A 25,615-nucleotide genomic window follows, 5' to 3' on the forward strand; every position below is an offset into this window, starting at 1 on the left:
TGTCTCACGTACCATCTTCCAAAAAAAGACAATGAAGGGATAAAAAAAAAAAAAAAAACAACAGCCCTCTGTTTATCAGCTCTGTTACTGTGGACTTGGAGTATTGAATCTCCTGAGTTGCATTTCAGAAATTTCCCAGTTTGGGATCAATAGAGTATGTCTATCTTGTTATCACAGTTACAGACAACAATACAAATGAAAAACAATTCAAAGTTGTTTCCAAAACCAGAGGCACACTTTTCCATAGATAGGAAAAAATAAAAGGAACCTATTAAAGAAACTTTGCAGCGTAGTTGAAAGTGTTGGTGCGTGTTGACCCTACTCATTTACTAACCAACGGAGACCGACGCGCACAGATGCATGCGTTTGTAAATGGGATGCAACAGATGTAGTTCCTTTATCCATGTTTCTGGTTGGTGTGTTCAGGGGTAGGAGCTGTGGTCGGCAGCCAAAAGAACCATTCACTTGGTGCCGGTGTGACTTTAATGGCAGTGCTTATCGTATTTATGGCCATTAAAGGACTCAGATAAGGATCAAGAACAAAGAGACACAATTAAAGCATAATTGCAATTCCCTGAGCCCTTTGTCTTTTTTCACACAAACAATTTAAGTAAAAGTGGGTCTTGCTTATCCAGCCCAAAAAAAAACCCTTGGGGCAGTCAGTGGACTGGACATGTGCAGAGAAGGTCTGCTCACTCATGCATCCATTCTTCCAGAGAGTGTTCTCTGTTGTGCTGGTTTATCACTCAAATGTTTCTCCCAAATGTAAATTAATGTCCTCAAACTATGCTCTGGTATCACAGTTTCAGTGCCAGCATGGTGGATTTAATTACATTAGCGGGTATTTATTTTCCTATAGCATAACCCTCTGTACTTGCACTTACTAAAACGGTAATGGAATGAAGGCTGTGAAAACAATTTCTCATCCGTCGTGAGCAGTTCAATGTCAGTGTCACTTTAATACCAGTATTTTTGCTTGTCACTTGTTTATCCAGTCTCTCCTGACACTGCTCTCATTCAGTTGTGCAAGCACACTCACACACACACGCACACTCACACACACACACACACCAGCCCATAGTATTTTGTCTGAGCTACACCAACAGCCTACAGCCATGCTTACAGGCCATTTCCACTCGGAAGCCAAATCCCCTCTTCTCTCGGCTCACCTGGCAACGAGAGAAAAAAGGCTGCAGAAAACTTTTTAAATGTAAGGGTAGGGGAGCAACTTTGACGATAAAAAGCACATCAGGACGTGAAGTGAAGGGGAAAGAGGCTTTAAGGGGGAGGGGGGGATTTCATTTGCAGGGTTTTGGGTTGTGTTGGCCAGCGAGTGGGGGATTGATGGAGGATGGAAAGAGGGGGAGAAAAAGGTAGGTGGGGAAAAAAAAAAAAAGAGGGTGTAGTGCTATAAAACGTGCCACTGCCTTTCCCAGGGCCAAGTCCTCGCTCTGTTTCTAATGAACTCATTTATTCTGTTTTGCTGGCTTTACCTCCACCAGCAACAAAAGACAGTCTCCTGCATGGCCTGCCTCTCTGAATGCACCGCTTCAGGGTCTGTGGAGCATCTAGGTCTGTCCTGTGCCATTACTTTTGTTTACTTAACACTCAACATCGATCAAATGCAAACCTGAGACTGTCCTCTACTGGCAAAGGCATCGCTAATTAGCATTTCCTTCTAAAACAACGTTGATCGCAAGTGAGTGATTGAATGTATTTGCTGTTGATGCATTACGAGCATGCAAAGCCAAATACAGTCTCTTTCCCTTGAAGATGTGAAGACAGAATCCTTAAAAAGGGTTGTTTTTGTGCCTGTATATTCTGGTCCGTGTCAAACAATAGCAACAAAGGCAAAAACATCAATCGGCAGCACATTTTGTGAGAACACAAAATCGCATTCTGGTTTAGGCCAAATATTTAATCTCTCCTCCTCTCCCTCTCTCTCTCTCTCTCCCTCTCGCTCTCTCTCTCTCTCTCTCTCTCTCTCTCTCTCTCTATGTGTGTGAGTATCTGCCTCTCCCTCCCTTCTGTCTTTCTGAATAATATGCCACTGGGAAGTTTAAAAAAAAGGAAAGCATGGATCCCCACTCCTCCGCTCTTCTCAGCTGCACGTCTGTGATGTCATAATCACTCACATCAAAGGGTGTGCGCTCAACACGGCGACTGTCAGCTTCCCTGGAGGCGTCATTAAAAACGAACAGAGCAAACTGAGCCAGGCTTGACAGAGACGCATCAAAACTTCCCAACATGCACACACGATGCACGGGCGGGGTGCATGTACCAAGTCAACGTGCACGCTCACACACACACACACACACATATGCTTGTGCATGCACCTGCATGCACAATATGCATTTCCGAAACATGCATTTAAACACAAATATGTAACCATTTAATTAAATAGTAAAGAAAATGCTAACCATTCATTACTCCTCTCTCTCTCTCTCATGCACACACACACACGTGATACCTAACACTCAAATATCTGCCTCTTCTCAATGACTGTCACTTCTCCCTCCTTTTAACATGCATGAGTAGGAGCTGAGCGTTAAAAGCGATGCATCCAGCTGCATCGTACACGTGAGCACTAATGCTCGCAGCATCTGTTGTGGAGACATGCACCTCCATGATGTACACCCATGTTGTCGCCCATGCAGGGGCCACAACACAGCGCGTGCACATTAATGTACAAATAGCCAACAACCGCCCGCCCGCCCATGTTTCATCCGTCTCTGTCTATCTCACAGACACTTGCCCACACACACACACACACACACACACACACACACACACACACACACGTGCACAAGGCACACACTCATTTACACAAACGGGAGGAAGGACTATAAATAGTTAGCCTATGATGTGATGCTGTGTGTGGTTTCTCCCCATGGGTTTGTGCGTGTGACAGTCAAAGTGAAGAACGAGGGAGGGAGGGGAGGAAAAGGGGGGGGTGGGGTGGGGACAGGGGAGGCAGAGGAAGAGGGAGGGGTATTTAAGAGGAAGACGGGCTGTGAGTTCATCTCTCATGCACAGCCGTGATAAACAGTACACGACAAGCGCGGTGAAGACATTGGGTCGCCTTTGATTTTATATAAAGCATTATACTCAGAAATCAGTGTGTGTGTGTGTGTGTGTGTTGTGTTTGTCTGTGTGATTCCAAAAATGTATTGATGTAGGATTTCGCCTCTGGGTCAACATGGCGTGTAAGACTTACCCCTGGCAGGGTCTTCTGCTCATGCAATGCATTCTGGGCTTTCAGGGCCGACTCTCTGGCACAGTAGGTAAGGAAGGCACAGCCTGAAATACAGAGAGAGAGGGGTAGAGAGAGTTATGTGGTGTGACCTGGGAACAGCAGCCATGTGGTGGGGGGTGGGACTTCAGCAATCATCAGCGAACAGTCAAAATACAACACACACACACACACACACACACACAGCATGCCTGCAGCCACAACTCTGAAACTCTGTCTACATGGTTGCACAGGGAATTTGCTTGTGTTTGCGAGTGTGCGCCTGTGAGTGTTTCTGCACAATGAACAGCATTTCGGCAACTGAATAAACTGAATATTCCTGTGTATATAAACACAATCCATATTCTCAGCCAGAGAGAAATGAAAGGTGGTCCAGGGGGAAAAAATTCTGTTGCATACACCAGCCACTGCCCCGCAGAACACACTGCATCTGAAAGCGCTTCCTCCCTGACAGTCTGAAATCGTAGTTATCCATTTGTCCATCGCACTGCTCTGGCTGCTGTGACAGCAGGGATAGACGTTTCACTGACAGCTTCTCTCTCTTCCTTCCCACCCCTCTCCTCCCTCTACCCTTCATTTCAATGTCTCTCTGGTCCATATGTTCCAAGACTACCCACAATCCTCGGTTTTGTTAGCACCTGGGCTGACATGTGGGGGTTGGAGACGCGGGAGGCGCGGAAGACGAAGAAGCCGTGGGGAATGCAGAAGCCGTTCCCTCGCCGTCCCCTGTTGACAGTGAGGCACACGCCACTGTCACAGCGCTGACAAACTGTCAATCTGCAGATCAAGGCTAATGATTCATGTGTTTGACAGTTTAATAAAATACTTACAGAGACAATTGCACAATAGGCTGCGGTGACATGATTCAGTTCCAGGCAAATGTTCCTCTTTCTGAATATTTTCCCTGTAAATGCCCTGATGCAGACAGTCAAGTAAAATATATGGTGGCAAAGTAAATGTATGGATTGAAAAAAGCTCATGGTGTGATTCATTTGCTAATATGAACTGATGAGTAAGCACTATATTTGTAAATCACAGAGGAGTATACATGCTTCAATGCAACTAAAGCCTCTTTCACACTCAAATTAGAAGCTATACGCTTTGGAACCCAAGTGTACGCGCTAAAGAAGGTTAACACCATGATTAACACCATTGCAATAGCTCGTGTTTGTTCTGCCCTGCAGTGTTCTTTCACCGCTGCGTCACCTGTGCGTGAAATGTGATGTTACAAACTAGTGTTGTTTTGAAGGTCTCGTCTCGGAATCGACTGCATTTTTACTCGGTCTTGTCTCGGTCTCGGACAAAGCGGACTCGGAAGACTTTTTGTGCATAAATACCTCCAAAAGAAAACACAGAGCAATGTGTAAATTCTGCAAAGCGACGCTAACGGAGATGGCTGGGACCACGTCCAACTTTTACTGCCTCGGTCTTGGTCTTGTCTCGGTCTCAACCCTTCAAAGTATTGGTCTTGTCTCGGTCTCGACACCTCAAAGTCTTGGTCTTGGTCTCGATACACTGTGGTCTTGGTCTCGACTTGGTCTCGGTTTAGGTGGTCGTGACTACAACACTATTACGAACACACCGGAAACACAACGAGTTGGAGGAGAAGAAGAAAACAAGAACAGCACTGGGGAAGGATGAGGTTTGCTAGCCTGGCTAACACCAGACTGCATCTCCTTGGAGATTGACTCCAAATGTAGATAAGAATTGTAGATCAAATGCTTTCAGTTGGTCAGACCTACAACCAATCAGACCAATGATCCAGGAGATGGAAAACATGTCAATAATATGTATGTTTTCTAGGGGATGACTATCTAGTAACGGTTTGTTTGGCTGCTGGTCTACCTCTGTCTCTGTGGCTTGTAATTCTGTTGTTTTTGACCATTGTCACTCCACAAATGGAGTCTCTACTGGTGTATGATCGTCAAACGCTCTTGGATTTTCTGCCGTGGAACAAGTTGCGTTTGATTATGATGGACAGAGAAACTTTGCCCTCACTCCTGTCAGGGATCCCTGCTCACCTTTACCGGGCTTCAGTTCCACCCTCCCGGCGGAAGCGTCACCGTCGCCGCGGCACACGCAGCGGATGGCTGGTAAAGCTGAAGGTCTACCTGGCGTGCTCTTCTACCACTTCCAGATTTCACGACGTCACATGGATCCCGGTGATGCCTGTCGGATACCGATAGCCGGCTTCGATGAGGTGTTTCCGCCGCCCACCTGCTCTCCCCGACTCCGCCAGCGCGGGGTAAATCCCCGCACCCTGACGCGGCTGTGCCGGGCTCCCCGGTCCGAAGAACGCCAGGTTTTGCCTGGTAAAGGCTAGATCGCTGGCGGACTAAACTTTTTATCCTCAGGGATTTCTTCATCTCCCGTGATCTGGATTTTCTCTGCGTGACAGAGACATGGCTGGGTGTCGGTGAGTCCAGCTGGTTGCGATTGTTTTAATTCCCCGCGGACGTCCGGCAGACGAGGAGCTGTTTATAAAAACAACTATAAATGTAAGCAGCGCCCTCTCCCGTCTTCATTCCCCAGCTTTGAAATGACTTTTTAAATGACTTCTCAGAACTTTTGGCTGGAATTGTTCCAAACTATGATGGTGTTGTTATTATTGGTGATTCTAATATTCATGTGTGCTGTCCTGATAAGCTTCTTTCTGGTGAAGGACTTTTTAAACCTCATCGACCACTCTTTTAATCTGGTTCAGTCTGTGTCTGGTCCCACATATGGACATGGGCACACTTAAGATCTTGTTCTCTCCCATGGTTTGTCTGTTTTAAACCTGGAGATCTGTGACAGTGTGCTTTCTGATCACAAGGCTGTACTACTCCACGTTGGATTCTCCTATTATCCTACACAGGAGTTGAAATATCTTATTTATCTCTGTTGTACAGCACTTTGTTTCAGCTGTTGTTGTTGTTTTTAAAGTGCTTTATAAATAAAGTTGGATTGGATTGGCAAATGCGTCATCCTTGCCAAACGTGTCTTCGGAACGAAAGCAAATTGGTGTCCGATTTGACTAGATTCACAGAGGCTATGTTAAGGGCTATGCTAAAGGCATGAAGATGAATGTGCATCTCACATTGCGTCAGAAAGGACTGACGAAAGGGAATCTGCATCGTTGCCGAAGATGAAGCAGATGAAGAACAACATTTGTCATTCGACCCATTTTAATTAAACACATTCCTACTGGTCAAAGACCTTCTTGACCAGTGAAAGTGGTTATAAGCATGGTTTGCTTTGAGAATGAAGAGAATGAACATTAGATAATTATGACAGGCCCCTCCCCCCCAACTCAAACACTGCAGTTTATAAAAAGCACACAACTCTTACAGCTCTTCCCAGTTGTACTTTCTCTTTGTTCTTTTTGCATACTGGGGGCTATTTATTGTTGAGAGCAGCACTATGTGCTGTATGCAGAAGCAGCATGCCTCCCATCCTCTTGGCTCTATGTCTTTAACCCTGGGTCGTCCTGATGGCGGGACGCTGGGGAGCTCCGCCTGTTGGTGTTTTTAATTAACGGGCTTCTCTCTCATTAGGCGAAGTGGGAGCTGGCCGTTGACAGCTTGGCTACCTCCTCATCCTCTCCGGGCCTGTCGTGTTAACGCTACATGCCGGCGTCGTCCCACAGGAAACACACACACAAGCCTCTGATTCACATGCCTAACACTCACTCACATTTGGAGTATAGATCCCCACCCCCACTCTATTCTGTATATGCATGGGTGGAGGATGAGGAGCGGAGCATGACAGGCTCACGTCTAGTTTAATACGTAGCCCCAAAGCAAAATGAAATCTGACCATTGGTTCAAAATTATTGTTTCATTTTGTTGACATTAGAATCAAAGGTTTTTCCAGTGGAGATTATGGCTATCTCTTTTATCTAGCCATAAATCAGAAATAACCCTTGAGAATGAAACGTTCTACAAATCAAGCTGTGAATTTTATATATAAACACACCCCTCAGTAAAAGTCTTTGGTGTACAGATAGTAATTAACGTGGTATATCCTTCTGAAGTGGAGATTTCCAAATGAGGAAAAATACTATTTTTGAATAAAAGGTCTTTGAAGATAGAGTAAAATTCAAATTACTAAGATAACTTACTATTTACAGATGGGAGTATGAGGTTTTAGCATCAGAGCCTCTCAGAAACCATACGCTAGAAAAGGAAAACACGCAGAACACAACTTCTTCGCAATTTTTAGGAATTGTAATATTTAGCTCTGGGGAGTTTCAGAAAAAAATACTCATCTGTTATTTGTGCATCACCTCACTTAGAGAACTCAGCAGCCAAATCCAGACAGGTCACAGGAGAGCCAGCTTCCATTATGGCTGCGCCAGGGATCAGCTTATTTCTCTGGGGTCTTGTTTTTCACACAGTGCAATATTCCAGGCGAGCCACAACCTGGTCAATTTTGTTTGCAGTTTTCTTTTAATCCAAAATACTAACTCAACCTTGAGATTATTGCCTAATTTTTCCATTCTAAACTCTTTTTAGAGCTCACAGGTGTGACTGATTGATCAGCTCCCTTGCCCCTTCACTTCCTGCTCAAGTGAAAAAGGGCTGTTCGGCCATTTTACCTTATTTTCTGACACAAAACGAGAGCTAAAATATTTTAATAATCCACTCCAACCTCAAAATGACTTCACAAAAGTAAAAAGAAAAAGAAATGGTGAAACGTGCAAAACATTCTTGACTCTTCTACTCATTTACTATTATCCATGCACCCTCAATTGCAGCACATTACGTTCAACTGTTATAGCCGGGGGCATCCTGTTGACCTCTACATTTAAAATGCTGACATGCATTTCAGCTGTGGACCTTTGTTACATGTTTTTCCCCATCCTTCCTCTGTCTTCATACTACGTCAGCTCCACTGTATCATGCATGTGACATGGTAAAGGGAAATAACACAAAAGGCAAAATAATGCATTCATTTTGTGCGTACAAAAATTGCACACATGCAGAACTAGACCTTCTCCTGCTGTGTGCTTGGTAGGGCATGGCTGCCCAAACTCAATATATAGATGTTGTATACATTTATCATGGACACTGATCAACACGGTGTAAGAACTGTGACTGGTTTTAATGTAATGACTGGTAGGTGGCCTTCTACTTAAAATGTTACTGTCATAGTTGAAAAATGACCCTCATCACACCCCCTACCCATGGTTGCTCAGATGGGAGTATGTTGGTGTGAAACTAGCAAAGGCACTTTTGTGACTCTCAGTGCAAGTTAGGGCCCATCTGCATATCTAACAACTGAGCAAAGACAGATCATGTAGTCAAGGTTTCACATAGTTAACAAGGTCACATCTCTACAGCAGTCATTTAATGAAGGCTGGTGACAGTTTCACCACCAAAGCTTGTCTTTCTTCTTTCTCCACCATTAGGTGTTCAGAGTATCCACCATTCCCTTGTCTGCTTTCTTTCATCTCCTTACTTTTTCTTCCTCATATACCCATCTCTCTCTCTCTCTCTCTCTCTCTCTCTCTCTGTCTGTCTGTCCCCCACTCTTTTTCTGTTTCTCTCTCTCTTGGTTGGTGTGTGTCCCTTTAGGGTGTCTGCAGCAGTTGAGATAAGAAGCGAGTGTAGGACACAGGGGGATGGTGTTCACAGAAGCTAGGTGATCTTATCTACTTTCTCTCCCTCTCCCTGTCTTACTGAGCATTCCTCACTGTTGCTGCTTTACCTTCTGCTGTTCTCTCCCCCCCCCCCCCCCCCCCCCCTTTCTTTCACAGATCCCCCTGCTCGGCTGTTGATTTGAATTTGAAGTGATGGGAAACCAAATTGGCAGCATTGACAGCAGAAACAAACAGCTTATCTCTCTCTCTCCTGGGCCAATACGGGTCTTAGTCAGATACTCGCGCTGCTGCCAGCATCTGACTTGTAACAATGATGATAAATTGAACGTTTGTTGACTGTCACTTTCTGTGTGTGTGTATATGAGAGAGAGAGAGAGAGAGAGAGAGAGACTGAAAGAGGGGGAGAAAGTGAGAGAGAGTCTGTGTTAGCATCTTCACCAGTCAGCCATGACATTAAAACCAAGAGGGTAGTTTTAATGCCAAGGGTGATTGGTGTTTTTCATTTACTTTAGGACATTAGCCAAGATTTTATAGCTTTTCCTAAAGTTACGCCCTTTAATTGTTATTTTTCAAAACAAAAATCTAATCAGTTTTAAGTGAATATGCTTAACATGTTAGAGAGCAGATACCTCACGCACCGAATGTCAAATAACATTATCTTCCACTTCGTCATGTTTGTGTCCACTGAGTAATATAGGATATTTAAGAAAGTAAATGTACTATATGCTCGAGCTCACCGTGTCTGTTTGCCATACACAAGCAAATGTTTAAGTAGCTGCTAAGTAGGGCTGTCACTTTTTCCCAAAAATCAAGTTTGAATGAATTTATAATGACCCATAAACACCCACACACCAGTCCCTATTACCCCACAAATGTCAAAGTTTTCATTACTTTTTACTTTATTCTGGTATTAAGAGTATTCAAAACACACAGAACTCAGTAGAGCAGGACGGACTAAACACTCCTTGAACGGAAAATCACTGACAACAGGAGGAGCTCCAACAAGTAAAATATAATTATGGTACATCAACAGCCCAACTTAATTTCTGATATTTTTTTGCCAGAAACATGTGTATCAATTTGATTGTTTTAATTCATTTAGTCTTTTTTAATTTACAATAATACCCACAGATGATGATGAGATGCATTAAGAGTGCCAAGATGTCCAGGGCATACACAGCTCACATGTGCCGCATTTCCATCATGGTATGGTTCGGTTTAGTATGGTGTGGTACTGTTCGGAAGGGTAACGTGCTGGGTGAAGCCGATGGCCGCGTCAGTATGAAATATGGCATGATGTCGTACCAGTGCGATGACATTGAACGCAACACAGGACAGTTTGTGGCAGTGTCTCAACAAGACTTGGTAAGACGTGGTACGGTCCAACAAGAATTCGTACTACGGCTCCACCTGGACCATGGAAAAAAAATGGAATGGTTGGGGCCAAGTATTGTGGTACTTTTCTTAATGGAAAACTGAACTGTTCCAATGAAAACATGGCAACATGTGCCCTTTGCTGGATTCTACGGGATACTACGTAAATAGGTGCTGATGAGATACAGCCTGCATTTTAAGCCCTACTGCTGAGTCATGGTACCTGCAGTTATGTAGGGCTTCTCTATTCTTTACAATCACTCAAAGCACTTTGCACCAAGAGTCCAATTCACCCGCTTACTCACACATTAATGGAACAGTGCTTCTATAGATGTGACCACTTTCTATCACCCATACACTTATATAATGAGGCTACATCAGTGGCAATTTGGGGTTCATTATCTTGCCCCGCAGCTAATTTGAGACACAGACTGGGGATCAACTGACCTTCTGATTAGTGGAAGCCTCTCTTCCTCCATGCTTGAATAATGCTGATGAAAGCCGCAGAGTAAACATCAAGCAGTAGCTATGTCTTAACACCAAAGTTATAAGTGGAAAGAGTCTAAATGACTGCATAGCACCTAAGGGGAATGATCTCCATGGAGAGACAAGAGAGACTTTTCACATTTAGTCAAGTGAGACATATAAAAACAATGATTAGAGCTGCTACATGCCTTGGTGGGAATGTTGCATGTCACATACATAGTCAATTGTTCCATCAATGAATGAAACCCCACTATCACACTTTAGTGCCTAAAGACAGTCAAATTTAAAGACATTATGTCGCAACATGTGCCATTTGATTTGTGTGTAAATCCATCCTCAAGTCATTAAAACTCATTTATTCCCAGAAATCACGATCTCTGTGACCTCAGTGTGAGGTACAACATCTCTAGATGGGGCCGCTCCAGTTGTTCACTTGTCCTCTGAAACTAATTATGTTTTTACTAAAATCATAGCTACTAATGCAAATTGAGTTAGTGCTATTCAATGTTATGTGAACACATGAATGATTTTTACCAGTGTGTATTGCCTGATGCCACCCAAACCTTTGGGAGAATGTTTTTGCATGGACTTATCTAATTATCCAGTGCCCATTAATTCAGGGATTGTACAGGCTGCCCCTCCCCTCTCTGTCCTTTTATTTTCAGCCACAGACAGGCAGAAAGTCCTGGTCCCAGTGATCATTTAAATATTTCAGAACATCTTGGTAAGAGAGCCTAAAAATTAAATTAAAAATCTTTATCCACAGCGCTGCTGTAACTCCACGCTGCATAGCCCTGGAACTCTGCCTTGAAAAAGTCTGGCATGCAACTCTGTTTGAGGCTGTAAAATTTCAGTCAGTCAATAGAAATCTCCACTTCTCCCACTGCCTCAGTTCTTTTAACACTTATCTCTGCCTGAAAGGGTTGGACAAGGACAGCATTTGGTCAATAAACAGAAGAAGGTTTTTTTTTCTCACCTTTTTAAAATATTGACCTTAAGACAGGAACGTTCTAATTGGATTTTTGTGAATGCTACGAGGCTTAGATAACACCTTTTCATTCAATCTTGAAATGGGTCCGCGTAAAGAAGAAAACTCTTGACTTATTGTTTTCGGACAAGTAACACACAAAACCTTGGTCTTTTACTCATGCAGTAAAAACAAGTACTGCTAAGTGCTGTATGAACAGAGTTTCTTAATTTAAGACACACTTGCCCTTGTACTAATTGTGCTTTTTAAAATACAACACACTGAATGTGGTATATATATCGTTTTGTGCTGTGAGGAATCGTAATTCAATAAAGTCAGCTGCAGTCACTCATATTCTCCTCACCTTTGCTGACCTTTCAGATCATTACTCACCAAGGAAAGAAACAGACAGAGGATCGTGGCTATTTTAGGGGACGTGGCCAAGGGCTCCAGGAACATGCCAACTTTCTCCCTGTATCATCTTAAAATCTGTAATTGGCAGCTATAAACCCCGATTAAATGAAAATAATAAAAAAAAACATTATAGAGAGAGAGAGAGATGAACTTTCTTTCCAAATTAAGGATTTTTTTCTTCACAGTGTGAAACAGGCCTTAAAAGTTCAACAGCTGTTTCAAGGATTAATGAATGCTGGCCTTGAGTATGATATTATTTCAGTGAGTGAGGCAGAACAGTATTATGAAAGATAGGTGAATTCATTTATAATGGAGCATAGGACCAGTCCTAGTTCTCTTATAGGCACATCCCCTAGTTCTCCTCTTCAGTGGAATAAGGATTGCGCTGCAAAAACAATCAAAAGTCAATAACCAGAGATGATGGATCAAACTTCCAACTGTTACTTTTATTCTTAGCACATTCTGTATACATTCTGTCTGCTAGCAGTTAACTAAACTCTTTGAGATGACAATATGAAGTTATTATCTTGTATCCTGGGTGAACGCTGTGTTTGGACTGGCTGGGAGTTGTCAAATAAATTCTCATAGTTGGGCTTGTTCCCTGCACAATTGTTACATCACCTTGCCAAATTAGTGCACACCCAGGGTTTGAACTGTTCTTTCAGCAATGCAGTGAAAAGTAACCTGAATAAAGCTCAAGCAATGTGTAGGTGACTACTGTGGGAATAAAGACGACAAAGCACAAAATAAATGATCAGAATATTACAAAAACAAAACAAAAGTGCTGATTATATATCCTGAAAACTCAAAAACCAAAAATGATATGGACTAGAATATTTCAATATTGGCAAAATCCATTTGAAAAGCATGTAGTAATCCAGCAATTACAGGTAGGCCTATGTCATGGTCTGCTTCTGGACATGAAAAGAAAGAAAATAAGTCCATAACTGAAATACAAAAAGTAATAATCACAGAACTTTGATTGCAATCACTGATGAAACTAAATCTGTCATTCTAGGGGACTTGTGAGGACAAAAAAAGCAAGTCTCTATAACGTCAATGATTATATTTTAAGGTGAAGATATATTGTATTGTTAGGGTTGGATTAAGGTTTGGGTCAGGGAAGTAGTAGTAATGGTTAAGGTTAGAGTCAAATGTAATGTCCTCTGAAGTCATGGAAAGCAGACTGTGTGTGAGTGTGTGTGAGAGAGAGAGTCCCTGAAGATAACAAGTCCCATCTCTCGTCCTGCTTCCAGAGTGGCCGTCTCTAAGCTGTGCTAATCGATTGGCGAAGGAGGAAAAAGGGCCAGCTTTAATGTGTTGCATGTGAAGGATTTACTGGAGAGCAGAGCCACTGAATCAATGGAGTAGAAAATGCATCATTAAGACAGTGTCCCACCAACACACACACACACACACCACCACCCCATGGTCCCTCGAAGGTCGTGACAGAAAACACACTCTAACATACACACTTGTCCATGCACATAAAGTGGACTTTTCATGCTACAAAGTAAAACACCTTTGTTAAACAACACTTACCGAGTCCATAACAGTTAACACACATTGTGCTTGAGCTCACACACGCATACTCCCAGTGGTGAACACACACACACACACACACAGTGTCTACAGCTGTCCCCATTTGTCAGGCAGGCCAATCACCTCACTCTCATCCTACCTCAGCCATTTTGTCGGGAAATGTTTGAGAGACCCAAATTTGGCTTTTCAAGATTTGAATTATTAAATGTGGTTTGGGAGCACTTTCATGCCCAAATTACAGCAGTCTGCGTATAGTTGGGACCTTTTAAGTGGAAAAACCTCAGAAACAAATTCCCTTTCTGAAAACCAGACTGCACAGCACTTTAAGGTGGAAGGTTTTCAGCTGATTTGGTTTGGTCTCGCGTACATACTCACAAGAGCTTTACAGTAAAGGTCCAAACATGTACCAACACATGTATGTGTCCCGAGGAATTACATACGTCCGTATTGGACATTTCTGTACGTCGAGACTTATGATATGTTCCGTGCCAATACAGAAAGTGATTGAACTTATATACTGTAGGCAGTGAGGCATACATTTGGCTGCTCAGGTCGAGGCTGTGGGTGGATTTGTATGCACGGGACTGGAATAGTAGGTGAGTCACTATACCTCGACTAAAAAAGAACAATAAGCTGTTGTTTTTTTTTTTTTTATTGTAGGTATGTGTCAGTAAAAACAAAACTTGACATAGCAGAGAGAGCAGATGAACTAAAGCTTCGCAAGAAACTGGCAGCAGACGAAAACAGCAGATTAGTTAAGAGGCTGTAATCTGAATGAAATTAATAAATTGAATGAACAAATGTTGTCTATCTCCATAGATAGATAGCTAGAGTGTCAGGCAAGGTCCAAGCATATCCGATTAATCACAAATCTGTCTGTAGACGAGTCATGTATCACGAAGGAGACAAAGTGCTTTACTTCTGTCATGGGAGTGGTCCCGTGTCTCGTCCCCCTGGTAAAACACTTACAGGATAAACACTCCCATTAATATTCCTCTGTGCACCTCTCCTCTCGACTCCACTCTCCTCTCCTCTCGTCTCCTTTCCTCTCCCTGCCCTATTATCCTGCCTCTGCGGACATCCTGTCCTGTCCCGTCCACCTTGCCAACCTGCAAGACGGCGAGATGAGAGGACGATCCGAACTCAGAAGGGGGAACATGAATCATTACACTTCCTGTTGTTGCATGCTGTCCGGGGAAGGAAGAGCGAGGACGCCCCCGGGTCTCCAATTGATTCCGGAGACTTAATTGGGTTTATTAGCCAAGATGTTGGGCCCCACGAGGAGGCTCCCAGAGGCCACCGAGCCCCCCGCCCCACCCTCCTCCTCCTCCTCCATCCATTCCCAATCTTCTGAAGGAGAAAGCCTGCGTAATTGTTTTCCCTCCATCTTCTGTGTCATTGTCAGATGGGTCCTACGGGATTATTAGCAACCCCAGGTCCCTCAATAATTCATCCAGAGCTATTTATACACAGATGGAGAGTCCTCTAAAGTCTCCCCCAGTGAGCTTATCTGACGCTTAGACAGACAGACAGAGAGAGAGAGAGAGAGAGAGAGAGAGAGGGAGAACGTAATGTAGAGAAGCAAAGCTACAAAGAGACAGAAAATAGGAGAGACATACAAAGAGAGTATGTAGAATGGAGAGAGGGGCAATCACAATAAGAAATGCAAAGACGGGCTATGTAAGTCTGACAGTATAAGACAGTGAAGACGGCGTGTTAGGTGGACACAATGACAACGTTTCTGGTTTGCATTGAGTTTCAAGGTGAAACTCTCATCTGCTTTGTCAAAGTGAACAAAAGCACCATCCCGGGAATAGCAGACCCTCACGCAACACACATTAATGGCTTTTAATGCCCCTCCCACCCACCCCCACGCACCCACCCACACACACACACACACATTTTTTTCCTCCATTTAACTGAATTAAGATGTTTGCAAAGCTAACATGGACCAGTGGTCGCTACGGAAAAGGACAGATGAAAGACGTTCATGGATTTCCATGTGCGGGGTAAACAGTAATCCGTCCTTCCGAACGTCAGAGCAACAACACAGCGAGCAGCCATTTCTTAAATCACCTCATAATTCACTATAACAACATTGACACATTAGCATATTAACATTAGCATGTTAAGTAGCTCCTAATCCTCAACAGATAGCGGTTGGGCTACACAAAGCTGCATGCATTCATGTTTTTAATAGCTTTGGAGATACCTGTGTCTTCTTGCCTGAGAGTGGAGGCGACATTTTGTTGTTGTCAGACTAATGAAGCCTGTGGCGCATTAAGTTGATTTTCAAAGTCCCCTTGTTGGCGCTCCAGCCACAGATAATTATATATATTCATCCCCCCTTGGCAGTCACTTTTATCCAGCTCATTTTGAAAGCTTGGCTTCCTCGTGGACAAATTGGGACATTGAAAGGCAGATTGGAGTGATAGTTTTTTTTATTTTGCATTGATGGCACATGAATCAGGGCAAATATAGCTATGGGAAGATTTGCTTAAATTCCCTGTGAGATGTCTGGCATTTGTCTGTCAAATGGCAAATAGCAGCACAAAAGTTGTGCCATTGTCTTAAATACAGCCTGTTTAAAAGTTTTGCAGTATAAATCCAGCTCAGCTCCAGGAAAAAAAAGAAATTGCAGAATGCATATAAATAAATTTATATACATGCTTGAGCCAGAGAGTTTTTGTTTACTGCTCAAAAAGTCTACGGCAGCTCAGTTAACTGAGTTTTTAAATAGAAATTAAGTTAAGTTATTAAATTAATGACTTGTGCCTTGTTCCTTCTTTGCTGCCTACTTTTCTTATTACTTTCAAAAAAAGAAATACTCGTGTGGATATTCAGTTTTAACTTGAATTAAAAACTTTTTATGTAATGCACTGTTTGTGAAATGAACTTCTGTTGGCTTTCAGTAGAGCACAAGCCAAATTAATTGCTGCTGCCCACTGTGTCCCCATGGTTGATGAATGATCCATGGAGGAAATTTGTTGTTTTCTCATCACTGTGTCCACACACACACACACACACACACACACACACACATCAAAGCTTTATCGAAAAGCCAATGCTCACACACTCATTCATGTGTGCACACAGACCCTTGTGTCTCTATCTATACACCCCATGAAATCAGTCCACACCAAAGTGAAGCCGGGTGTATATAGGTTTGGCCAGGATTCCCATCTCCTGTTCTGTGATTAAAAGAGCAAACTAATAGGCTCTGTCTCATTGGGAACCTGCATGGGGCTGGGAGAGACCTCAGAAGCCATTAAATTGCAAATCTGTAATAATTTGCTGAAGGCTTTCTGTCCAGATCATTCCCTGGGCTGATTTGTGCAGCGAGGAAACACTTTGAATGGCCCAGCACAAGCCCAGCTGAGGCCACCGGCACACCCGGCCAAGTTAGTCTACCAAAGGGCACGTTCCAGTTTCACTAAGGGCCAAATTTACTTTGCAAGAATCCATGGTGCAGAGGTGTGCTGTGCCCTTTTCATTAAATGTGTGCCTGCAGTCTGTGCAAAATTAGAGCCTGATTTATGAAGGCAGCCACTAATCATGCAATAAGCAACTAGACTGGTCCTCTGAGAGAAGTATAGCTTAAAAGACACAAAAAAGATGCAGGCAGTAGACAATTGAATAGAAAAAGGTTGAAAAAAAGTGTCTCGCAATAACACTTAACTATTTACACATTTGTTTTATTATCGAATTTATTACGTGCATTTCCAAAACATAAAATAATAAGGTGCGATATATTAAAGGGAAAGAATCTAAATATTTTATCAAAACCAAAATGAACTCACCACAGCAGTTCAGTCAATGCCACATTAAAGTTCAGTTTTATAACCACAATATATTACCATTTTTTTCTGCATTTGGTGTAAGTTGGAGGAGAAAAAGCTTGCTTTGGTTATAGATTTTCACCTGATTAAATGTAGCTGCTCTTCCATAGGTTAACATTTGTGTGTTAATTAAACTGTGGACATTGTTAACCACATTTTTGTGGCAAATTATCTGCGACGCTGCAAAACTAATCATCACCTATACTGTATAAATCCACCACAATGTTCATTGTCCACACTTCACTCAGCTTTTCATTGTACAGAAGTTCACAGCCAGAGTTTTGTTTTTCTGGTTTAAACTGGTCAGATAAACCCAGCAGAGTTTTGATCATTATTAAGTCACTGTGAGTTTGTGCTGTGTATGTGTATGTTTTTGCTTCTCACAGCCTGTTGGTCAACTACGTTGTTTTAAATGTGGTTTATAAATACATTGGATTGGATTCCACTCTATTTTTGATTGAGAACAACTTGACATTTGAAAGTTTCTGGTTTTCTGGCTTTGCATGAATGTTACTGCAGCAATTCCAAGCTTGTTGTGCATCACATGACAAAACTGCTTGATTTTAATCAATTAACAGTAGTATTGAATATGGCTCTTGGGCTATACATTCAGATTACCAGGTAGAAGTGACTTCTACCTGATTTTTATTTATTTAATTTTTTTGCATTGATGTGACTCAGATCTGCTTTGAGATGAGCTGTGCGGACACAGAAATCTGATCATCAATTTCAATTTTTAAATCACATTTGAGTCACTTCAGTATGTGGCCCTAGATCAGTGCAATGAGAACAGCCGTATTAGAATCCATGCGGCTTTTTGCCTATACACCTAGACGATGACAACGTCATCTGCAAATAGCTGAATCTCACACACAAATTTGCTGCTTCAGCTTCTGTTTCTTACTTCCCCCTATAAGGGTCAATGGACGTATCAATCATCCCAACAGCAAAAGATAAACAAAACTGAGATGAACATACATCCTAAAGCTAGTACATGCTGCTTAAAAATGGGCTAATAATAATAATAACTTTATTCATTAATTAATAAATGAAGCTCAGTGTCAGTGTCCGTAGTTTTAGTATAATCTGAAATGTATTGCATCAGCTGCTGCCTATGCATGTATTATTGTATATGTATGTGTAGTATTACACAAACACTGTCGACATATGCAGTAAATAGAACCCTGCACACGACTAATTGACAAATATATGGTAAAACCTGTCCGGTGTGCATGTCATCAGAGATCCCTTTAACAGGGAGGGCTCTTGCTTATTTACCCTCAGGATGGCTGGGAGCTGCAGTGGTCTCATTTTGCTCCAATCCCAGGAAGGTCATTCTCCTTCTCGAGCCATGATGGCCACAGAGTAGTGCTTAAATCTGGCAAAACGCAGCCTATAAATTACAGCAGAGGACAGAGGGGTCGGAGCCTGGCATGGAACTGGGCCAGTAGCTATCAATCTGCTGAGGGCCAGCGAGGGCGACATCTGTCTCTGGGACTCCCTCACTCTTTCTACTTTTTCGCTCAGTCTGTCGTTTTCCTTTCCTGCTTCTCAGGGTTTTTTTTTTTTTTATCTTTTTCCCTTCCTCTTGCTCACTGTGTGCCTGTCATTGAACAATCTCTCTGCGCCTCCATTTTTCGTCTGCACCTGTCTTAACAATCTCCGCTCTCTTTCTTTTATACTGCTCTGCCTCTTGATATTCTCTGTCTGTCTGTGTGCCGCCACCCAATCCCCCCCCCCCAACCGATCTCTCTTCCATGGATCTCCCTTGCCTCTTTTCACGCATTCTCTTACATCACCCATGTTTCAACATCTCTCTAATTCTCCCTCCCTCCCTCTCTCTCCCTCTCACTCTTTCTCTCTGTGTCTTGAGCTCCTTGTCGTTTTACGCACTCTTGCACCATCTCCCTCTGCAGCGTTATGTTTTGGTCTATCTGCTCTCCAACAAGCAGGATAGGATAAAGCCTTGTTCTACTTTCTCTCAGTGTGATGCCGGATTTATTTGAATGGTAATATCTGACAGCAAAAATCACTGACCTACACAGTTTTGGGAGAATCAAATTAGAACACTATGGACACAGCTGGTGTGCAGACACAAATGCAAAGTTTGAAATATGAATTTTAAGCAGATGTGATTCCTTATATATCATTCAGAGCGGCGCATTACTTAAATATAATTTGAAAGCATTACAAAGATCCATGTGACATATTTCTCTTACAATCTGCGGCGCTGACTCCAGGAGTCAAAACTTGTCAAACCTCATCAACAACAGAGATTTCTGTTTGGTTATTGCTTCCGCCATTCATCAGAACATCTGCATGACATATTAATGCCCCAGAATCGAACTTGGCCCTAAACAACTATAGTCCTGTCCTCCTTTTACATGTCAACATAGTGCATTTTTAATTGGCTTAACATGAAATAGTCATGAAGGAAGACGGGCACGTTGAATCAGGGACACTCAAACCTGGCACTCACGGCACCGAGTAGGAAGACTGCATGTATGCATATGAGGGAGGGCTCAATGCTGTATGTCTCTGGCCCTGACAAGTCACACACGCTCAGCAGTCTTTGGCGTGCCTTGGGACAAATAGTACACAGCTCATGTAGTCCTTGCTTTATAGTTTCCCAGCAGGCAGACCCAGATACGTCACTCTGCGTTACATTTACCATCTTTGGTTGAAAATAAACATCAACAATTCAACTGTCTTTGAAACCTAACTCTCAGAAGATGAACAATTTGTTTAGTATAACTGATATTGTTTGAAAAAAAAAAAAAAAAAAAGTTAGTTGACAATGATTTGCTTATTTGCAAACCTCCGCCAGTACGACAGCGCAGTTTCCAGATCTAGATCGTCCAAAATCGAATCATTTCTTCCTCATGTCATGACCTACAACCCAAACAATGTCATCAAAATCTGTTTTTGGGTTGTGGGGGGGACATAACCTTATTTGCAAAGGTAACAATGTTACAAATATAATTTAAAAATGTTTCATTTCCAGGAAAAAAAGAAAAAAAAAATCAATGCTTGCTTGATTTTATTATATTAATGGGTCACTGCTCCAATTAACTAACAAAGTTTGGTTCCTCTTTTTAAATTGCTGCTGTGTCATGCTTCTCTTTCTCCACGGAAATAAGCCTCTGCAGTCTGACTGCAACTGATGTGCATATATATACTGGGGGTTGGAGTCAAAAATTATAAAATACAAAAAGTCTTACTGTGAAATTATTAAAGGTTACCATGATAAACTGCTGATATTCATATGCATGTGGCACGGTGCAGCGCGACGTACACACACACGTCCAAAACGCATGCACACTTGGACGTAGACACTCGGATAAATTGTACACTGTCGGCCACATACGCTGTACACACAGAGATATTGAGCGTGGATATTATAATTTTCACATTTACCATAATGCCTCCTGACTGTGCAAAGCTTGATAAAAGGAGTCAGCAGCTCTAATCCAAGAAGGCAAAACACCACTTTCCAAGTTCACACACACACACACACACACGCTCACACAGAAGATTCATAACATTTTGACTGTTAAACAAAGGAAATGCCCTGTGGTGGACTGGCGAACTGTCCAGTGTGTACCCTGTCTTTTGCCCTATTTCAACTGGGATTGGCTCCAGCGGCCCTGCAACCCTCATGTGGAGGATAAAGCGGCAGACAATGAATGACTGAACAAAGGAAATTGTGTTTAAGCCTTTTACATGAGCGACTGCATGTCGAGCACAGTGACGAAGCTGCGGCAGAAAGCTTCAGAAATCAAACTAAATGTAACATACGGCATTTCATTCTCACAAGAGACAGAAATGACATGTAGTTAAAAATACTACATGTAAGTATTTATAATGTAATATGTATTAATACGTTAAGCAATATAGACTCCATCTGAAGAAACAGAGCAAAACCCCACAATAACATGTAAGACTTTGCAACATTTCAAAGCTATTGCATTAACCATCTCGACAATCTCAGCCACCACAGTTTGAAGCAGGGGGTGTGGAAGTGGTATTAAGGCTGGGATAAAGGATTGAAGAGGCCCAGAGCGTCAACCTTTTAAATATTTACCACAAAGCACAATAACGCTTAGCTGACGCAAGAGCCTTGAAAAGTGAAAATATTTACCTCTCCAAGGAGCCCCCTCGGCAAGAGTGGCACACCATGACAATGAACGCACTGGGAAATTGGAATCCAGCGCAAGCTGTTTGGTCTCGCTTTACAGCGAGCGTTTGAAGCGGACTTTCTGTGTGTGTGTGTCTCACTGTGAAAAGTGCTGACCTCAGCAGCCTCTCTGACCTGTAATGATAATCACAAATCATCAGCGTTGTGCTTCGCCACAGATCAGCACTGCAGTCCACAGCAAGCCATGACATTGCCATGTGGAACCGTCGTACTTTAGGATCTACTGTATGCTGAGCGGACACTTTCGCTATTCACACAAAAACTTTTCTGCGAAGCTAATGGTGCACGGAAAGCCCAAATGACTTTGAGTTAAATCAATAGTGATTTTGCATGTACACAGTTGGTATGTGCATAATTTATGTGTGCACCAAACTCTTGCACCAATGAGAGTGAACCCAGTTCAATGAACAACAAGCGGTTCAGTCAGTCTGTGGGGAATGTGGTGAGATAAATGAGTACGTTCAGCTATCATTTTACTTACTCTCTTGATCTATGTAAAGGGCAGTGGCTTTAATGAGAGGACCACTGAGGTCAGAGGGGCCAGAGGACTCCACCTAGCTGTCAGGCGTCGTGACTCCACCTGCTGTTAGCATGCTAATCCTTGCAAGAGTTCCGCGAACACTCCCTCCTTTGACTTGGTGCGGTCATCTCTCACTGTGACTAACTGGCTTCCTGCTTGGCCATCAGCCGGCCCCTATCCGACAGTGCCCTCCAATAATAACGGACAACAGAATCAGTGCTGCCTTGACAACGGTCCTCCTGACAAATTAGGCTCACTGTACTCCCTGCACTGGCCCCGCCTCTCGTTTCCCTCTTGTTGCTTGGCAGTTCTGGGCTCTGCCAGGACGAGCGGCGTGGTGGGTGCTGTGTGGCGCGCTTTGGGGAGTGTACTTTAAGAAACGACCCCCTCTGTGACACATGTTGCCGTTCTCTCTGACAAAACACTCAAACATCGATTGCGATGTGTCTCTTCATAGGAACTGGTCACAATGTGGGGCCTGAGTGTACATGCTGAGCCGAGATGAGTGGAAACACACACACACACACACACACACACACACACTAAACCAAATGTGAGAGGAGGAGAGAGAAAGATCCCGAGGAGAGGATGATGCAACTGGAGTGAAATTCTTCGGCCGGAACGCATGCTGCATTAACGCAGACCTGCAGGATGAAAAAAGAAAAAAGAAACACAAAAACAACACACCCTTGCCTCTTTCTGTCCTTGTTTGAAACCGAATTTGGTTTCATCCTTGTGGTTTTTAGTCGTTTTTTTTCGACATTACTTATCAAATGTCAACGTGACGTCTTATTACCTGCAATCTAACGCAGTGTGGATTTTTCATGTTTTGTGGCGTCATGACTTCTTGGTCTCCGGGATCTGATCTGAAACATCTTCGCTGACACATTCGGTTCTAAAAGCTGAAATATCAAAAACCAAAGGGTTTCAGCAGGAACCATAACTCCCTTTATGACCTGCACAGATTATAGCCGCCATCTGTGGCATGAGCCATCTGCAGTAGGGGTAAATTTAAACAAGATTACTATTGGTCATTACGCTGCTTCCACTTGTTTGGTTTCAAACATATTAAACCTGATGTGATCATATAACCATTTTCTCAAGTATTGATGTGAAATTATGGAATGGTTTAACAGCTAAGGTATCATCACTAATCACCAGAGTCCTTTTCATAGAGTGGGCTGGTGGTGTCTTAAATCTACAGTGCATAACCTCTGGTGATTTTGTTGATGTAGTTATTCTCCCTTTTTGGTCTGTGTGAGCAGAAACAACGCATCCTCATCTGAATAAGGCTCTGACAAGTAACACCATCAGGACTGACTGAGGGAGCTTTTGTGTGTATACAGTGGCAGTGCAGGGGAAGGTGGAGGAAAGAAGTGCCGAGTTACTGTTTTTTGAGGAGTATAATTCACTTCTGAAACTTTTTGTGGGCCCTTATTTCGCATTTTCAGCCATACTCCACCCCTTCCACTAGAAAGCTGACGATCTAGAATCAAGCAAACCAAAAGGAACCTGCTTTGTTGACATCGCTTGCTGAATAATCACATCACTTAATTAAGTCTCCACACCTGCTCTGACTTTGAACAACTCCTTGTCTTTGTAGCTCCTTCAAATGACAGAGCCTATGGTGAGAGCTGCTGCTAATTTATTCAATTTGGACAAGGACAAATATATTACTCTTATTAAATCACCGCCAAATGAAACAATAGCAATAAAGCAAACCTGGTGACACATGCATTTGCATTTGTGGGAGAAGAAAAACTGTTGACGAGGAACCACCTGAAGATGTGACAGCAGTAAATAGTAATGGATTATCTCTTCATTTATTAAATGGCTTCCTCATATCATCACTGCACAATTGCCCCAGTGGTTATTACATGAAATCAGACTGATGAATAGTGCAAGAAATCATATCTGCACCTTTGCCTCTTCAATAGATCCCCACCTCCCATGCTGCATTGCCAGGGAGAAGAGAAAGAGAAAAGGGCTGGCTCCTTTGTGCTAGCCATGCCTCTCAGCCCCGTTGTGCTTGGTATAGCAGCAGCAGCAGCCGGTGACCATTATAAATGGCCTCTATTAGCATGGCTCGGTCGCAGAGGGGAGAGAAATAAAATCATTGGGAGAGTGTAGGCTTGCGCTGGTGTCCCTTCACCCGCTTTGAGCCTCTACAGAACCCTGTCCCTTGCTCCCCTCCTGCCTGCTCCCTCCATTCCAAGGGGACAGAATCCTAAAGACTAGATTACTAGTGATACATGGAGTCATTATGGGGAGGGTTATGGCAATAGTATCACAGGCACGGCTGACAATGGCTATAATAGGTGTCTCTTACTTCAGAGGTAGCATTACCATAGCAAAGGTTGTTTCATTTGGCTTGTTGATGTAGAGTCGAACAGGAAGAGGCCCTTTTATTACCTGATGCAGAATAAAAAAGCTCGGTATTATCTCGCTGAAAGCCGTGCCTATTTCTTTGCAAAAGTGCTACATCTCTTTGGGTAAAGTTAAATGAACACAACAGTATCCCGAGATAAGGCATTACATTGTTAGCGGTGACAGCTACCAACACTGTGCTGTTTGAAAAGGCACAGGTGGAACAAATGTGAAAAGGAAATGGCATCGACAATGTCTGGCTCAAGCTGAGGCTTTGTACGTCCACAGTCATTACAGAACATGATGTACTGTCACGGAGAAGGCGACATGTCAGTGTGAGTACATGGCTGTTGGAGGACACATTTTTCTTCATCAGTGGTTAGGATGTTAAATGCCCTGAATTTTACATGACAAAACAAAAAAGGCCAGGAGCATAAATGAGATTTTGTTTTAAATATATATTTTTTTCTCTCTTAGCACTCTGTGTTTACATTTGTCTCAAACTCTCACTGTGATAAAGAGTCTACCTGTTCAATGCAATGCTGTGCAGCCTTCAATAAAACCAGTATGAGAGGCAATGTACACAGTCAGTCAGTTTCCCTGTTATTTGTGGGACATGTTGTCTTTTACAGCTAATTTGGGAATCTCCTATGGAAACCTTCAGGACGGCGTTAGGAGTCTGTGGAGGGAACGCTGCCTTCAAACATCTTGCAGTGAGCCAGTGAGCCGGTGAGGCGGGGAGTAGCTAGTGCCTCCAGCTAGTTAAAATATGAGCGCAGCGGGGGCTTGCTAATGAAAGCGGGGGCCCTGCCCGGGAAACAGGGCTGTATATCGTGGTGAGGAGACAGTTCTTAGAATCAGCTGGCAAGCCGTGCCTATATAGTTCTGGGCCTACTGGTGATTAACCGTCCAACAGGGAGTCGCTACTACAGCTGGGCTATTAATAAGAGATAACCCCCACCCACACCTCCTTCCCCAACCCCACCCCCCTCTTTGGCTTGCACCGTGCCTGCAGACACTCTCCACCCGCTGGATTGACTAGTGTATCATAATCATTCACCGACACATGGT

The 25,615-nt window shown here is 43.1% G+C and overlaps 1 protein-coding gene across 5 annotated transcripts in view; it reads right to left on the reverse strand.

Moving 5' to 3' along the window:
• The window catches only part of celf4 (CUGBP, Elav-like family member 4), a 95,495-nt gene that overhangs the window by 67,967 nt on the left and 1,913 nt on the right, over nucleotides 1–25,615 (reverse strand). For all 5 annotated transcript variants that reach the window (XM_058631442.1, XM_058631439.1, XM_058631438.1 and 2 more), the window contains exon 2: nucleotides 3,218–3,300. In XM_058631442.1, the coding sequence (XP_058487425.1) occupies nucleotides 3,218–3,300 (83 nt within the window). The remainder of the gene's footprint in view (nucleotides 1–3,217; nucleotides 3,301–25,615) is intronic.

This window comes from Solea solea, chromosome 6, assembly GCF_958295425.1.
Source record: "Solea solea chromosome 6, fSolSol10.1, whole genome shotgun sequence".
NCBI lineage: Eukaryota > Metazoa > Chordata > Actinopteri > Pleuronectiformes > Soleidae > Solea > Solea solea.